General features: G+C 44.5%; 1 protein-coding gene across 7 annotated transcripts in view; it reads left to right on the top strand.

The window, feature by feature from the left end:
- pik3r2 (phosphoinositide-3-kinase, regulatory subunit 2 (beta)) overlaps positions 1–19004 on the top strand; it is a 69999-nt gene that overhangs the window by 27617 nt on the left and 23378 nt on the right. For all 7 annotated transcript variants that reach the window (XM_052088457.1, XM_052088458.1, XM_052088452.1 and 4 more), the window contains one exon: positions 10874–10966. In XM_052088457.1, coding sequence (XP_051944417.1) covers positions 10874–10966 — 93 coding nt within the window. The remainder of the gene's footprint in view (positions 1–10873; positions 10967–19004) is intronic.

Below are 19004 nucleotides of genomic sequence, written 5' to 3'. Positions count from 1 at the left end.
ACTTGTGTCCACAACATACCAACTGGTAACAGACATGACGGTGCTAAGGAGATGCTATGTCAGGGGTCAGGAACCTATGGCTCGCTAACCATATATGGCTCTTTGGATGATTGCATCTGGCTCGCAGATAATAAAAATATTCTCGCTTGTTTATTAATGCATCCATCGATGGAGTTTTCACTGCTCATTTCCTCATTCGGGCTGCAGTTGGCTCCAGGAGCCATTTTGATTGGATGACACTGGCCAACGTTGCTGTTGCTGTGGAAACGGGTATAACGCCCCCTTTTGAATCAACCCGCTCAAAGCTAATCCTAAGCAAATAAGATGGTGAAAAGAAAAAAAGATGACGAGTTTGGTAGACTTCAGGACAAATGGACTGAAGGATTTGCCTTTGTGGAGAGAACAGGTTCTGCGATGTGTCTGATTTGCAATGACAAAATTCCATCGATGATGCAGTCGAATGCAGAGCGGCACTTTGACACACCCCTTGCTACGTTCGCACCAAAATACTGTGCGAGAAACAGCCGAAAAAAAGCGCGCAAGCAACTGAGCAGTGTGCAAGCTAGGCAGCAGTAACTTCGCGTATGGATTCGGCAAGATGACTCATTCCAATAATTTTGCTGGACTTTTAGCAATCGTGAGGAAATGAAAACCATTCACATTAATGGTGATTATTATCACTAGATTATTTTAAAGAACACATTCAGAGGCTTATTATACTGACATTTTGTTGAAATGACTTTTAAAATACAGTTTTATATATATTTAAAAAAATACTTTTAGCCCACATTCACTGCACGTAAACCCCTCTGACTAGGGTTGCTTGAGTAGTAGCATTCCAACAGAGCCATGATGTCGCATCTCACCCATCTCTGCTTTGTTCCAGTAGCCCATTTTTCATCCAGGTGCTCTGGTTCCCCAGCACCTGACTCAGACCTTGTTTGGCCGGGCGACGTCTGAGCCGGCATGTCATTCGTTTTATTGTCTCTCATCATTGTATGAGGTAGGCATTCGCGTGAAGGATCTTGCCCAAGGACCCACACTGGATGGTGTTTTATATATATATATATATATAATATATATATATATATATATATATATATATATATATATATATATATATATATAGCTCAGTTGGTAAGGCATCGGTTTGGCATACGGGAGACGGTGGTTCGAATCCCGCTTGGGGCAAAAATGAGCACATAACACCATCCAGTGTGGGTCCTTGGGCAAGATCCTTCACGCTAATGCCTACCTCATACAATGATGAGAGACAATAAAACGAATGACATGCCGGCTCAGACGTCGCCCGGCCAAACAAGGTCGGCGTCAGGTGCTGGGGAACCAGAGCACCTTGATGAAAAATGGGCTACTGGAACAAAGCGGAGATGGGCGAGATACGATAACATGGCTCTGTTGGAATGCTACTACTCAGGCAACCCTAGTCAGAGGGGCTACATGCAGAGAATGTGGGCTAAATGGTTACTTCGAAACCCACAGTCACGGTTGACCGCGAAACAACTAGTAGCTCAGTGTTCCAACATCCACAAACGGCAACTGCTGTCACAACTTGAGATTGATGAGGTACAACGCAGGTTCCATGGTGAAGGGCCCCAGGCTGCCAGATCAGAGGAGGAGGTCATACAAGAGATTGGGAGGCAACCCCCAATGAATGCAGATGATGAGATTGGGTGGCCAGCCCCAATGAATGAAATGCTGAGCGAGGCAGCAACTGACCTGAAAGCTAAGATCATGGCGAGAATGAAAGCGGGGCAACCTAGAAACCGATTACAACGGCTATGTGAAGTACCATCTGAAAGTCTCATAGAAAGTGTGAATGCAGCACTGAGGGCGATCCCTACCGTAACGATCACAGAAACCAATGAGCTGATATACGCTTCAGCATCAGTGATCCTGGAGACTCTGGGCTATAAGAGCAACCATGGAAGCCATGAGATACGTTACCCACCATGGAAAAGACGGTTGGAGGCTAAGATCAAGGCGGCCCGGAAAGATGTGAGTCAATTAACGGAGGCCCAGAGAGGTGTGATGAAAAGGCCGATACCCGAGAGGTACATCCAGATGACCATACCTGAAGATCTCGAAACTGCCAAACAAAGGCTCCAAGCCTTGTCCAGTCGCCTAAAGCGGTACACGAAAGAGAATGAGGCCAGACGAATAAACAGGCTGTTCGCAACACAACCTGCGAAAGTGTACGCTCAGTGGCAGGGTCCTAACAACAGAGCTGACCCACCAAGACTGGAAACTGAAAGGTACTGGAAAGGCATATGGGAGAAGGAGGTTGCACATAACAGCAGTGCACAATGGCTGGTGACCCTGAGAGAGGAGCACAGCAACCTCCCTGAACAGAACCCGGTTACCATAACAGTGGCAGACATACAGGAAAGAGTCTCAGATATGAAGAACTGGACAGCACCAGGCCCGGACATGGTCCACACCTACTGGCTCACAGCACTCCATGAGCGCCTAGCAGTACAAATGAACCAGCTGCTGAGGGATGGGACTCACCCAGAATGGCTAACCGAAGGGCGAACCATCCTGATCATGAAGGATCCCTCAAAGGGTGCAGCCCCATCCAACTATCGGCCAATAACCTGTCTCTCCACAACATGGAAGCTCATGTCAGGCATCATTGCGGCTAAGATAAGTGGACACATGGATCAATACATGAACGAAGCACAGAAGGGCATTGGCAGAGATACCAGAGGAGCCAAACATCAGCTCCTGGTTGACAGAACAGTCGCACAAGACTGCAGGTCCCGACGTACCAACCTGTGCACAGCTTGGATTGATTACAGGAAAGCCTATGACTCGATGCCACATACATGGATCACTGAATGCTCGGAGTTGTATAAGGTGAACAGGACCCTAAGAGCCTTCGTTGCGAACTCGATGAGGATGTGGAAAACCACACTTGAAGCCAATGGCAAGCCACTTACCCAAGTGTCCATCAAATGTGGCATATACCAAGGTGATGCACTATCCCCACTGCTGTTCTGCATAGGACTGAACCCCCTAAGCCAAGTAATCACCAAGACAGGCTATGGATACCGCCTCAGAAATGGAGCTACAATCAGTCACCTCCTCTACATGGATGACATAAAGCTGTATGCTAAGAGCGAAAGGGACATAGATTCCCTGATCCACACGATCGTGTGGAGTGCTGGGAACAGCAAGGATACTGCGCAGAACCCTCAAGCTTCCTGGCCTCTGGTAGAGGACCCGAGCTGAATGAGGAACGGACACCAACAAAGGGGTGAGATTAGATTGATATATATTTATGTAATATAATGATATATTATATATAATATATTATATTAAAATATATATAATTATTAGAGCTGTCAAACGATTAAAATATTTAATCTATTTAAAAATGAAACTGTCATAATTAACTCAAATTAACGAAAAAAATAATCATGATTACTCACACATTTTTTATCATTTCTGAATTTCCTTTTACATTTTCTGTCCTATTTTTCCCCATTTCAATGCTCTCATCAACATGGAATCATGAATCAGTTTTCTATGTGCCAAATGGAAATATTTACTGAAATAATTTTGATTTTCAATTATACATGAACATTTTTCACTTGGAGCAGTTATTCACACATAATCTCTCACACAATATTACTGTCCATTAACAACAGTGAAAACAATATTTTGTCACACAACAGCTGCTTTAACAGCTTTCTTTATGAAATCAAAACAGAGCAATATAACATTATAAAGTGCACATTTACGGTAAACTAGTGCTCAGCCTATAGTGGGTTTAAACCATGGTTGCATACTTCGTTTTTCTCAAGTTTGCTTTGAACACAGCAGTCTGTTTCTGTACATTTGTTGAAGAATAACGAGACACCGGACACCAGTGTTCATTATGTGCCGCTGTATTCAAAACTGTCAGCCGTACAAACAAGTGCACACGCTTCCCCGTGCTGCTGAAAGAGAGGGGGTTCACTCGCCCTAACCCAATCAGGCTATGCTGATTTTGTTGGTCTGTCTTGCGTGGAAGTCTCTCTACGGTTTTGTGTAGACTTCATTTCGGATGACTACACTTGGTTCGATGACTGGAGACGTTTTATTGTCGCTAGGTCGCTACCACTGCAGCGCACTGTCACTGTCAGACGAACACAGAGCAGCTCCACCGGACACAGAACACTGTAACCTTCCACACAAAATGGTTCCAAACAAGTAACAATAGCGTCAGTGGCATACATCGTATACCTGTATGATACAGAGCGAGAGAAGAACAGGTAACTTTGGTCTTGTCAGTGGCGCAATCTGGCAACTTTTTAAAAGTAAACTTTCGAACTTTCCAATATCCGTTTTCGGTGTCTCGTGCTGCCGTGGCTGGAAAAACAGACATGGGCGTGGACTGCTGCATCGCGCTTGTTTCGTTTCTGGTTTGTTTATAGAACAACGTAACATCCGCTTGTGACGTGTGCCACGTTAATCTCGCGAGAAAAAAATGTATCCCGTTAAAATTCATTTAAATTAATGGCAATAAAAACACGCTGAACTGACAGTTCTAATAATTATATAAGATATCCTTTATTTGTCCCACACTGGGGAAATTTACAGCCTCCAGCAGCAAGAATGTAGGTAGAAAGAAGACAGAAGGGAAAAAAAACACCAAACACTGTTCAATTAAGTGCAATATAAACACAAAATGGATAAATCACAGTTGTCACACGCTTTCAACTCTGCGGCTTATTTAATGAAGCGGCAGTGATAAAGATTTTTTCTAATGGCCGCCAGGGAGTGCTTGAGCATAGGTAAGGTGTGACTGAAGATGTTTTCATCAGTCACACTGAAAACAAAACAACAGTCCACGAGAGGGCACATTTAACCTGTATTTTCGGCTGCACTGCATCCACCAAGGATTACGATGCCCAAAAAAACAAAAACCCACGAAAGCCATTGTTGTAAAAGTTGACACAAAAGCGTAGATGGTAGAAAGCCTAATGAAGGAATGGTTGACCGAGCGTTGCGGCAAGCGAGGATTTTTTCATAGAATAAAAAGCATGACTCCATGGCGAACAGTGACTTTTATGTTTTTATTTTTAACCAGCCCTGTTAGTGCTGTTTTACTGCCGTGGTGCTACCGCGTTACAGGCACTATTTGGAAAGAAAAGTTAAGCTATGTTGTTAAAACTTTTCACGCTTTCTGTGCACCGTCTTTCTTTGTAAATATCTCATATTACAATGTCGGCACCTATGGCTTATAGACGGTGCGGCTTGTGTGTGTAGAAAATGTTTTTTCCTTTAAAAATGGAGTGGGTGTGGTTCATAATCATGTGGTTTCTATAGTTCGGAAATCTTTGGCCACGGTAACAATCAACATAAAGATGCTTTTTCAGAATGGGTAAGCTATTCCTTTTTTGGGTCCAAATGCAGAATCGTTCAAAAATGTAGGACCTATCTTTTTTGCACAAATAAAACAAAGTTATGATCATGAAAAGAAAGTTGATTGATTAATTTTGTGAATTGTGTGGCATTGTCTGTTTAACTTGCAGCTTGAAGCAAGTAAATGAAAGTAGTGAGCACGCACACCTTGGCTGTTAGCATGCAGTCGTACCTGAACTTACGAGTGATCTTGTTCATGGGCTTTGCGAGCTGCGAGCCATCGCTTGTCCATTTAATGACTTTTTTTGCTGTGTGCTGTGAGCCAAAACTTAAATTACAAGCAAGCTCCAAATAAACCAACACTCGAGACTGAATTTTTTGAGGATGTGCACCGTTTTAAGTTTAACAAGATCCTAAATGATAAATCGTTTATCAAAAATAGTAAGCAACTTATTGGATCGTTGATTAGTTGTGGATTAATCGTTGCACCTCGAATACATATGAAATGTAGTGTATGATATCATGAGTACATAAAGCCAGTGCCGCATCTGAGAGGACCACCCCCAAAAAGGCTTAATGCCATTAGTGATGTGTCGTTCGCGAACGAGCCGGCTCCCTGAGCCGGTTCTTTGAAGTGAACGATGGGAGCCGGCTCCCACCTTATTGGGAGCCGGTTGGGGAGGTTACACGCACGCACACACACACACAAACACACACACACGCGCTGCAGTTTAGAGAAGGGGGAGGGGTTATAGAAGAGACGCACACAACAGCACACTGAGCAGCACGCGAACAAGACAGACGAGGAGACGAGAGAGCTAGTTAGTAAAAAAAAAACAACGTGGTAGAAAGTGGAAAGGTGAGAAAATTGATAGGAAACGCAGTGAAATATGGACTCATTTCAATTTAATTGATAGTTCAAAGGCAGCGTGTAGACTGTGCAAGGTTAAAATATCCCATAGATCAGGCTCCACAAATAACCTGCACAGGCACATCAGAAATGTCTACCCATCAGTACAATTTGAAGAGAAAAGACAAGCAAGGGAACCAGCTATTAATGAAGGTGCTAGTGTGTCTGCAACTGTTGCTGCTGCTGCAATGTCACAACTGCCTCGATGTACAACCCAGAGCTCTATGAGCCACTTTGTGCAAAAAGCTATAAAACCAGCAAAACAGAACACAATTGACGAGGAACTGGGTAAAATGATTGCAAGGGATTTTCATCCATTTTGTGTTGGCTGTGTGTTGTCGCAGCATCTGTCCCCTAAGAGAATCTTCTCCAAAACAGGGCAAATATTAACAGAGAGGAGAAACACGATCAACCCCTCAAAGCTGAGGCACTTGGTTTTTCTTCATGCCAATCTTCGCTAAAGACAAGCTAAAACCTTTCCCTGGATGCTGCTTTTTTTCTTTTTGTTTTACAAATTTTAATTTATAATTTGTTGTGTGGTATTCAAAACTTACTTATATTTTACTGTAAATAGTTAAAAGCTTATGAATATACACATTCAGAGATTGGAACTTTTTGACGACCTCGTTTTGAGATGGGTCTTTGTCCTTTGTTTTTATTTTTGTAGCACTCCATGTTGAGTATGTTCAGAAGAATATCAATAAAGCCATATAAATAATAAATATTTGATATAATGTCTATTTTTTTGCATTAGTACTTAATTTTACACATAATATTACGTTATTTTTGGTATTAAGTTAATTTAAGCAACAACAAAAACTGAGGAGCCATTTGGGAGCCGAAAGAGCCGGCTCTTTTTAGGGAGCCGATCCAAAAGAGCCGGCTCTCTAAAAGGAGCCGGAATTCCCATCACTAAATGCCATATCCTGTGTCAGGAATGGTCTCTCGGAAGAGGCAAACATCCAATCAGATTACTTTGCTGACATCCCTCTGCTGCTCACACGACATTTTTTTTCCTGGCAGCCCTTGATTCATTTTGTTCCTTTAGGCAATACAGCTCAGCAGGCCCATGCCTCGTCCTGGGAAATTCAGTGACGGTGGTCATCACGTGCCAAAAAAAAATGCACAGCGCACGGCAGAGTAGACTTTCTGCTGTCACGCACTGAAAAGTTGTCATAGACGGTGTGCGTCTGTCACACACTGAAACGTAATCATGGACAGAGGGAGGCGGAGGGGGAGGCTGGTCGCTGGTCGATAATTGTAGTAAATTATCTTGTGTAATGCCGTTTGGAGTGAACCGTCATGTCAGGACTGCGCAAGTACACCCAAGTGAATGCTACTGGGTTGTGAGAAGAGTGGGAAGGAGCCTGCCCGTCCAGATGGCCGACAGAGATAAAGAAGAGGTGGAGGTCTGTCTCTATGTGCACTGAAGACGCTGCCAGGCAAACTTTTCATGTTTAACTGGCAGGCATTGAAACTGAGAGAGAAGGAAATGGAGGGGTGAAAAAGAGAAGTTGGGTTCAAAAAAAATTCTGACAACAAAAGGCAGTGAAATAAAGAGAGGAAAAAAGGAGTCTTGGAGAGAAGCGGGAAAAGGAATGTTGGCGCAGAAGACAGAAATTGAGATCAAGAACCAGAGCGAGAGCGCGAGAATGGAATGTGCTGATGCAGCGTTTCTCGTCCAAACTCCCCAAATTAGTCATCAGCTACGATTTAATAGGAACTGAAGCCCGTTGGCAAGTCCTGGTCAGGCCTGGTCCTCCCTGCCCCCGGTGTTACTCCCACCACCCCCCACCCTCACCCCCATCCATCGACCCAGCAAAAGGGTCTGCTCCGGGACCAAATAGGAGGCCTGTCTGCGATGTCCTGGCCGAGCCGTATCTGGCAACTTGCCACTGGGATTTTGCTTGTTCAGGAGTTTTATTGTGCTCCACTCACGCAAAGAGCCAAGGCGAAGCAGCGAGCGGCACAGAATGGAGTACAGGGGAGGAGAGAAAGCTCGACAGGAGAAAAGAAAAGGGAGTGGACTGTAATCTTTCACTTTAGACTCAAACCACGTTTGATTTAGTATACAGACGTTTGCAAAGTATATACACATAAAAACAAGTTTTGTGACTTTTTTTTGTTTGTTAATGCAATTTCTCATCCAATGGTAAGGCAGATTTGCTTAATTGACAACTTCACAACAGATTACAAAACACAACCTAACATTTTTGCACTGCAGCAGGCACAACTCACCACAATTTTTTTTTTATTGTTTGTGGTCCTTTCACACATTTTTGAGGTCACAAAATTTGTGCAACCCAAACTTTTCTGCCCAACAGACCAGTAAAAACCAAAATATAATCACTGTTGAGTGGAGATTCTGTGTGTCCAAATAGGGTCAATTTGATATTTTTCACAAATTACTATATAGCCGTCCCTGGATAATCTATTACTTGTACTCATTATTAACCAATTTAAAGTATTGAAAATATCTTGAGAACAAAGCTATTAGCTCACTGACATTTGAATTGTCTGAGAAGATTCATAAAAATACACTTTTTCCTCACAACATGGGATCCGTGCAGCAATATTTTGCCACAAAATTGAAATTCTGGAAGGTTTTTAGACAATAATGAGTGCAAATAGGTTAGATTAGGGGTGGGCAGTTACTGAAAAAATTAATAATCCTGATTATTTTGATTGGTATTCAATGTCAGCTGGCAATTTGCACATTTATTTACGCCTGTTACACTGTTTGGTCAGGTCATCGTTTCATTTCATGAATCATTTGTGGTTCTGACTCAATTGAAAAGTTGTTTGTTTTCGGGAATATTCAAGGTTTTTTTTGTCTGGTCAGGAGATCAGTGTAAGCCTTTGACAGATGATCTGAATGGTTCGTGCTTGCTACGTCCTTGCACATTGGATTCGTAGTTGAATATGATTTTAGAGTGTAAAAACATCATGGCTGGGATTGCAATCATGTATCGATTGCAATCCCAGCCATGATGTTTTTTTTGATCTCCTGAATACGGTATTTTCCGGACTATCAGTTGCGTTTTTTTATTCATAGTTTGGCTGGGGTGGGGCGATTTATACTCTGGAGGGACTTATTTGTTAAATTATTAACACATTCTTACATCATTTCACATTAAACCGCAAGGGGGCGCTCTAGGCGTGTGTGTGTGTGTATTTGAATAACTCTGAATATTACATGAACATACAATGCATATTGTCAGTTTGTTGTTTATGCGTCGTGTAATGTTAGCATATCATACACTTATTCCGCTTGTTGTTCTTGATTTCATTTTTATTTTAAGTTGCCTTTCAAGATGACATGTCGGTTCTTGGTGTTGAATTTTATCAAATGAATTTCCCCCAAAAATGCAGCTTATACTCCAGTACGATTTCTATATGGCTTTTGTGACCTATACTCCGGAGAGATTTGTAATCCGGAAAATACTGTAGTCGTGATTTTGAGGCGGCACAGTGGTCGACTGGTTAGCACGCTATCCTCATAGTATAGAGGTCCAGGGATATGTGAGGATACCTCCCAAAAGCGATGTTCCGCTCGTCACACAGTCTGGGTTGCATGAATGATAACGCAGGGGCTGATCATGAGCATTTTTTCAACAAAATAATTTTGCATCGGCATCACGACTCTTAAGATATAAACAGCTTTCTGCTGGCTTTAGTAGGGCACTGCTCCCATCATAAGTCCCATTTCTGTCTTCAGCGTGACCAGTGGCTCACAAGCTTGCCCACGATGCTACTCGAATAATTGTCTTATTTTTGTCATGTGCTTTGAACATAATTTATTTTTTAATGCTATTTAAAGCAAAGTTATCAGACTCAAAATCAGAATGGATTTTATTGCCAATCAACAAAAGGTGCATTCACAACAATTTTTTTCCAGAGTCTAATGCAACATGAACCATAACTGGAATGAGATCTTGAGATGCAATCAAAAGTTTTGTTACAAATGATTTCCGTGAACAGAAGTCTAAAGGAGGGCAAAGTTTAGGTCTGAGATTTCCAAAGTATGATACAAGGACCACACTCTCTCAAATGACATGTGAAACGTTCATTGCCCAAGTACAAGTTCAGTGATATTTAACCTTTAAGTGTAAAACATGGAAAGTCTGTCATTTTGAAGAACTGAACATTTATTTGAGTGTCTTACTTATTTCACCTTTATGTGCAAAACATTTGAATTGAGTTATTAGGTACGGGTATGTTATTTGACTACATTTAAACATAGTACTAATATTCAAACTGCATCATTTTACAGCAGTTTACAATATTTAATATACTTTTGATGGAGTAAAGCCTTATTTTTGATTAACCCTCTGGCAATACAGTACTTGGAGAGCGAAGTCTTTGATTAATTTTTGGGGTGGTGTCAAGATTTTGAAAAACACTGGTTTAGGTGTGCTTTTTGGGGAACAGGCTAAAATGAAAAAATATGCTGGCCTTTGCATAGTAATGTGTTTACCCATTGACTAGTACCAAAATGATCCCACGTTTACTGTGGGCTGCCAATCCCACAGGTCCCCCATGACTTTCAGGAGACTCTGTAGTGGATGTGTAACTGTGATTGTCTTGTTTCAGCTGCCTCAGTGCCCGACCTGAGTGAGCAGTTCACACCAGGGAAGACGGCTCCCGTCGCCCTCGTCAGCCTGATCAAAGCCATAGAGCAAAGAGGTAGATCCGATATCCGTGTAAGGCAGCCATCTGAATCGTCCGTCCGCCTCGCTGTCTTTTCATATGTGCGCGCCTATCCACCCCTCACCCTCATACCAACATTTGCGCAAGCGTAGATGTACAGACAAGCGAGTCCAGTCACTCGGAGAATCGCATGTGTTCGAGTGACATTACCGTTACTGTGTTGTCTAGTTACAAAAAATTGTTACAATTCAGATTCTGAATCTGAATTGGTGAATATGTAATTTTTTTCTTCTATTTTTCCCAGAGCAATTACAATGGGCGTCAATTATAGTGGATGTTTGCTTTTTGTGAGCCAGCCCTGCTCCAAGCACCTGCAAGTAGCATGGGCCGACTGTAAAGCTATTTGTTTCCGTGAATTCTGTTTTTTAAATGACTCGAGTGGTGTAATTATACGACCGTATTTTCCGCACTAAAAGGCGCACTGGATTATGAGGTGCACCTTCAATGAATGGCTATTTAGTATTTTTTTTTTCAATTGTTAAATATTCAAATGCAATAAATAACCAGATTGTTGATTTATTTTGATTCAGTGCTTTATCATAAAACCAGGGTTTAATATCATGCCGTCTTATTTTATTCATAACAAAATGTTATCTAAATAGCATAAATGCCCAAGTAATTTTTGAACATTTTAATAAAATGAAAAAAACCCACAACACTTTCAACAGACAAGAAGAGTCCAGTGACCCCGATTCAACCATACCATGATGTCAAAGAATCTACCCAAACATAAAGAACCTGCACAATTGAAAGCAAGCACAGTTTTTACTGAGATTGTGACAGTAATGTCTACATGTCCTCTGCAATTCTGCTATTTGAATAACACAAGGATGGGTGGATAAATCATGGATGGGTGGATAAAACATTTCTCTACCCAGAGCATGCACTTCCGTAACCGTACCGTTTAACCAGGAGCCCAGATTTAGGGGGCCGTTCCATCTTTGAGGCACCTGCCAAAATGAATATCATGCTGGAAACTTCTGTGTTGCTATTGAGAGTGGCGGCAAGAGGTCTGGTCACGAATGTGGCAATGGTGCTGAAATACATCTATTATGAATTGGATGTACACGCTTTGCTTTGCACAATGTGGTTTTCTCAACTACCCGAGAGACATCTTTCGCTCAACAAATGACCCTCCCGATGCAAACTTTTGAAACCCAATGTTCCTGGAGGATTTTATGCATTGGAAATGAGCAATGTTGCCCGGAGTTCACCCCATCTTTCCAAAGTAGAAATAGCGGGGGGAAAATCTAGTAGTGACTTGAATTGTGTGTGGAAAATCTTGTCTTGAGTTGGCCTCATGTGGATTTAGCAGCTATTTTTTGTGGATCTAAAAATAATGAACAAAAACATCCATGGATAACGTTGATCTTGGTGTGTCTGTCCAAGTGTCACAAATGTTTGACACACTACTCCACCATACAACATTATCCATCCATCCATCCATCCATCATCTACCGCTTATCCGGGGCCGGGTCGCGGGGGCAACAGCTTTAGCAGGGAAGCCCAGACTTCCCTCTCCCTAGCTACTTCTTCCAGCTCTCCCCGGGGGATCCCGAGTCGTTCCCAGGCAAGCTGGGTGACATAGTCTCTCCAGCGTGTCCTGGGTCTTCCTCGGGGTCTCGTCCCGGTGGGACATGACCGGAACACCTCACCGGGGAGGCGCTCAGGAGGCATCCGAATCAGATGCCCAAGCCACCTCATCTGGCTCCTCTCGATGTGGAGGAGAAGCGGCTCGACTCTGAGCCTCTCCCGGATGACTGAGCTTCTCACCTTATCTCTAAGGGAGAGCCCGGACACCCTGCGGAGAAAACTCATTTCAGCCGCTTGTATCCGGGATCTCGTTCTTTCGGTCACGACCCATAGCTCGTGACCATAGGTGAGGGTTGGGACGTAGATCGACCGGTAAATTGAGAGCTTCGCCTTTTGGCTCAGCTCCTTCTTCACCACGACAGACCGATACAACGTCCGCATCACAGCAGACGCTGCACCGATTCGCCTGTCGATCTCCCGCTCCCTCCTACCCCCACTCGTGAACAAGACCCCAAGATACTTGCCCTCCTCCACTTGGGGTAAGATCTCCTCCCCGACCCGGAGGGGGCACTCCACCCTTTTCCGACTGAGGACCATGGTTTCAGATTTGGAGGTGCTGATTTTCATCCCAACCGCTTCACACTCGGCTGCGAAACGCTCCAGTGAGAGTTGGAGAGCCCCGTTTGAAGGAGCCAACAGCACCACATCATCTGCAAAAAGCAGGGATGCAATACTGAGGCCCCCAAAACGGACCCCCTCAACGCTTCGGCTGCGCCTAGAAATTCTGTCCATAAAAGTTATGAACAGAATCGGCGACAAAGGGCAGCCTTGGCGGAGTCCTACCTCCACTGGAAACGATTCCGACTTACTGCCGGCAATGCGAACCAAACTCTGACATCGGTGGTATAGTGACCGAACAGCCCGTATCAGGGGGTTCGGTACCCCATACCCACGAAGCACCCCCCACAGAACTCCCCGAGGGACACGGTCAAACGCCTTCTCCAAGTCCACAAAACACATGTAGACTGGTTGGGCGAATTCCCACATACCCTCAAGGACCCTGCTAAGGGTGTAGAGCTGGTCCACTGTTCCACGGCCGGGACGAAAACCACACTGCTCCTCCTCAATCTGAGGCTCGACTTCCTGACGGACCCTCCTCTCCAGCACCCCTGAATAGACCTTACCAGGGAGGCTGAGGAGTGTGATCCCTCTGTAGTTGGAACACACCCTCCGGTCCCCCTTTTTAAAAAGAGGGACTACCACCCCGGTCTGCCAATCCAGAGGCACTCTCCCTGTTGTCCACGTGATGTTGCAGAGGCGTGTCAACCAGGACAGCCCCACAACATCCAGAGCCCTGAGGAACTCCGGGCGGATCTCATCCACCCCCGGGGCCTTGCCACCGAGGAGCTTTTTAACCACATCGGTGACTTCAACCACAGAGATAGGAGAGCCCACCTCAGAGTCCCAAGGCTCTGCTTCCTCCAAGGAAGGCGTGTTGGTGGAGTTGAGGAGGTCTTCGAAGTACTCTGCCCAACGGTTCACAACGTCCCGAGTCGAAGTCAGCAGCGCCCCATCCCCACTGTACACAGTGTTAGTGGTGCACTGCTTCCCCCTCCTGAGACGTCGGATGGTGGACCAGAATTTCCTCGAAGCCGTCCGGAAGTCGGCTTCCATGGCCTCACCGAACTCTTCCCACGCTCGGGTTTTTGCCTCGGCGACCACCGAAGCCGCGGCCCGCTTGGCCAATCGATACCCATCAGCTGCCTCTGGGGTCCCACAGGCCATAAAGGCTCGATAGGACTCCTTCTTCAGCTTGACGGCATCCCTTACTGCTGGTGTCCACCAGCGAGTACGGGGGTTGCCGCCACGACAGGCACCAACCACCTTACGGCCACAACTCAGATTGGCCGCCTCAACAATAGAGGCACGGAACATGGTCCACTCGGGCTCAATGTCCCCTGCCTCCCCCGGAACATGGGAAAAGCTATGTCGGAGGTGGGAGTTGAAACTCCTTCTGACAGGGGATTCCGCCAGACGCTCCCAACAAACCCTCACAATACGTTTGGGTCTGCCAGGACGGACCGGCATCTTCCCCCACCATCGGAGCCTACTCACCACCAGGTGGTGATCAGTTGACAGCTCCGCCCCTCTCTTCACCCGAGTGTCCAGAACATGCGGCCGCAAATCCGATGATACAACTACAAAGTCGATCATCGAACTGCGGCCTAGGGTGTCCTGGTGCCAAGTGCACATATGGACACTCTTATGTTTGAACAAGGTGTTCGTTATGGACAATCCGTGACGAGCACAGAAGTCCAATAACAAAACACCACTCGGGTTCTGATCGGGGGGGCCGTTCCTCCCAATCACGCCCCTCCAGGTCTCACTGTCATTGCCCACGTGAGCATTGAAGTCCCCCAGCAGAACAAGGGAGTCCCCAGCAGGAGTACTCTCCAGCACACCCTCCAGGGACTCCAAAAAGGGTGGGTATGCTGAGCTGCTGTTTGGTGCATATGCACAAACAACAGTCAGGACCCGTCCACCCACCCGAAGGCGGAGGGAGGCAACCCTCTCGTCTACCGGTGTGAACTCCAATGTACAGGCACTGAGCCGGGGGGCAATGAGTATGCCCACACCTGCTCTGCGCCTCTCACCATGAGCAACTCCAGAGTGGAAGAGAGTCCAACCCCTCTCGAGAGAACTGGTACCAGAACCCAGGCTGTGTGTGGAGGCAAGTCAGACTATATCCAGTCGGAAATTCTCTGCCTCACACACCAGCTCGGGCTCCTTCCCTGCCAGAGAGGTGACATTCCACGTCCCAAGAGCTAGCTTCTGCAGCCGAGGATCGGACCGCCAGGGTCCCCGCCTTTGGCTGCCGCCCAGCTCACATTGCACCCGACCCCTTTGGCCCCTCTCATGGGTGGTGAGCCCATGGGAAGGGGGACCCACGTTGCCTCTTCGGGCTGTGCCCGGCCGGGCCCCATGGGTGTAGGCCCGGCCACCAGGCGCTTGCCAACGAGCCCCACCTCCAGGCCTGGCTCCAGAGGGGGGCCCCGGTGACCCGCGTCCGGGCAAGGGAAACCGAGATCCATTTATCGTAATCATCATTGGGGTCTTTGAGCCGTGCTTTGTCTGGCCCCTCACCTAGAACCTGTTTGCCTTGGGTGACCCTGCCAGGGGCATAAAGCCCCAGACAACTTAGCTTCTAGGATCATTGGGACACACAAACCCCTCCACCACGGTAAGGTGACGACTCACGGAGGGGCATACAACATTAATTAAAACAAATAATAAATCAGTTTTGTGGAGTCCATTATACTTGGTCATGTCATTTGGACTTTGGTGTATTGCAGGGGTGGCCAACGTGCATGTGCGCGCATGTTGTGAAAGCGCTATATAAATCAGCAAATCAGCATATGTGTGTGTGTGTGTGCGCGCGCGTGCGCGTGTGTGTGTCACGGGATGCCCATAACTTTGCAGTAAAAAAAATTATCTCTTCATCTCTGACTGGTTGGCCACCCCTGGGTAATTGAGTACATGCATAAAACAATTCCAATCCCCAATGATTTCTGTTAAATCAGCTAAATTACAGGCGTCAAACTCAAGGCCTGGGGGCCAGATCTGGCCTGCCACATCATTTTATGTGGCCCGCGAAAGCAAATCATAGATGTCATCATCCATGATGCTTGCCAAAATATGGACCAAAAATTTCAAATTCTCATATATAATAAATGAGAGATATTGTCAGCATTTTTGGGGTTACAACCCCCCCCCCTCCCCCTCCCATGACAGTAACTTAAACAACAGTTGAATAATCGGTTATTATTGACTTTTTAAAATGGTTTTAGTCATAATGGCCCTCCAAGGGAGATGGTAACTAAAATGTGGCCTGCGACGAAAATGGATTTGACAACCCTGAGCTAAATGATTAACATGTTCTTTTCTTGGTGACAAACTTTTAATTCTAAGCAGGTTATCTCTGGATTCGTCCACCTAATGACTTGCAAATTTCCTCTATTTGGAATTAACCCCAAAATGTCAAATGTATCTCAGCTGCCATTTACTCAAAGGGGAACCCAAGACAAAAATGTTCCTTGAAACGTCTTTGTCTGTCCCCACTAGTTTAAACACAGTACAGTGGTACCTCTACTTACCAGGAATGAGATTTTTCCGCTCTTTGGCGGAATTCCGCTTTTTTTCCTGTCAAAATGGACCTATTTTATATTGTTCCAAATCCGTAAAATATTCTGGGGGGGGGGTCTGGACTTGTCTTCGGCAGATTCGGGGCTCGTGATGTTTACAAGTAACGTTTGTAAACATCCATTTTGAATCCCATTTTTTATCGCGAAGCGTTAGTCTGTCGTTACTTCCTATATGGGCTAAAACCAATGTCTTACTTGTTGTGATTGGTCGCTACATCGGCAAATCCAAATCAAAACCAATCCGTGTTCGCCCTTCTAAACCCTTTTCTCGCGAATGCCGAATGTTATCGAGACTCGCGACGAAGCTAAAGTGCGTCAGAGAGATGCGGATCTGAAAAACACGTTTCGATGGGACAGGTTGGATAGAAAGCTGACGGTGTCCCCAGTAGGAAGCAGTAAAGAGGAACCATTGTGCTTGTGTCGGGTTTTGTGAAAAAGCTTGATGTCGCCGGTAAAGCTCTGTGTACAGTGTGTGACGATGTCATTCTGTACGGATCGAGAGGATGGAAAGCTATACAGAGTCACGCAACCTCGGTGAAACACAGAAAACAGACATTTTGACTTAAAAGTAACTACTCGATCTTAAGCGCTTTTCGACAGCCTGGAGCATGTGTAAATACAAGAGGAGTTGGATAAAAAGACAGTGGAAAAAGGCTGAGAGGACCAATAAGCTTTTAGCGCTTGCTAAAAAGCTTAAAATGAAGAGAAAATAAAGTATTCTACCTCATGAAACGGTATATTGTGTATACTGTAAATTGACATCCACTTTATAGAATAAAATACATTCCTAACCCATATATAGTAAACAGTGTGGGACTTCACTATCACTGTATGAGGTAAGAATCAACAGCTTTTTATCACATTTACACAACACTTTATGAATACAAGTAATGAACAAATCTTAAATATGGCAGGGAATGTGTTTCCTTTTTTAGTTTTCATTTTGAGCAGCAAATTTGAAGTTATGTGTGGGTGCTCACCAGGAATGCATAAGCAAAATTGCACAAATTGTTCACTTGAAAGAATGGTGAACAATCTTAGGATTTTTTTTCCTGTTAAAGTTGCAAATATTGTGTAAATTGAATACACTTCATCTTCAGCATGTTTAGTGCTACTTTTGTAAGTGGCCCCGCCCCCGTCCTGGCCACGCCCCTTCTGCTTTTTTCATCACTAGCCACTCTCATCCATGACTTACAGACATCTCTTCATATGAAATTTTCAAGTCATGAAGCGCCTCAACAGGAAAATATTGCCTCCTATTACATAAGAAATTTCAGGATATGAATGCTAAAAATACAGTATGGGCTGCTAGTCGCAGCTCCGAGTTTCCTGAACAAAACATCCGCCCCTGCGGCCATGAGGTATTTTACGTAAATGTGAATCACCCAGAAAAGGTGTTCACGAGTCGGGCGATCGCTCACTCTGCTGATGTTTGCCTTGGACATTTTCGAATGATTGTTAAAAGCCGACAAAGGCAAACGTCCTTGGCTCAGTTTTTTACAAAACGGCAGGCAAAAACAAAAACTGAGAGATAACATGAACTAAAGAGGGCAAAAAACAATGAGGATGCAGTTTAAAGTTAAATGACCATCAGTTTTTAGTCTTTGCGCTATTCTTTGTTTTTTTCCATTATACACAACTCTCATTTATTTTGCAATCTAATTGTTACGTATTTCTTACATATTTTGATGCATTTTTGTTCTTTATAAAACATTTATGTCTGAATTTTGGTTAGACTTGGAACGGATTAGGGCATTTACATGGAAAACGTGTCTCTACTTTCAAAATTTTCTCATTGAGATATTTCTTCCATAACTATTTAATTTCATAAGTAGAGGTACCACTGTATTCTGATTAATATTGTGTTGGTGAAGTAAGAATTAACCCTTTGATACACAACACACTGTATGCTCACCCCTTCTAATGCACAACATGGGTCAAAAATGCATTTTATTCTATTCTTCCTATAAAGAAATCTAATTAAAAAATTAAACACAATTTGTCTAGGCATTGTGCGAAAAATTATTTTCTCTATAGTCCTGTATATACACCTATGTGTGATTCCCCTGCACAATTGTTGTATGACATTCTCTCCTAAGTTTCTTTGAACATCTGTTCTTGGCTGTCTCCCTGTAAAGACAGCTCCTTCTATTCCATAAGGTACACTTGTGTCACACATGCAGAAGATTATTAGCCCATATTTTGCAGGCTTTCTGGGCATGCCGTGGTGGAACATGCACCTGCCTCGAAATGGCACAAACTACTTACTCATCTATGGT

Source organism: Hippocampus zosterae, chromosome 15 (genome assembly GCF_025434085.1).
Source record: "Hippocampus zosterae strain Florida chromosome 15, ASM2543408v3, whole genome shotgun sequence".
Lineage (NCBI taxonomy): Eukaryota > Metazoa > Chordata > Actinopteri > Syngnathiformes > Syngnathidae > Hippocampus > Hippocampus zosterae.
This window is presented reverse-complemented; position numbering and strand designations above follow the sequence as displayed.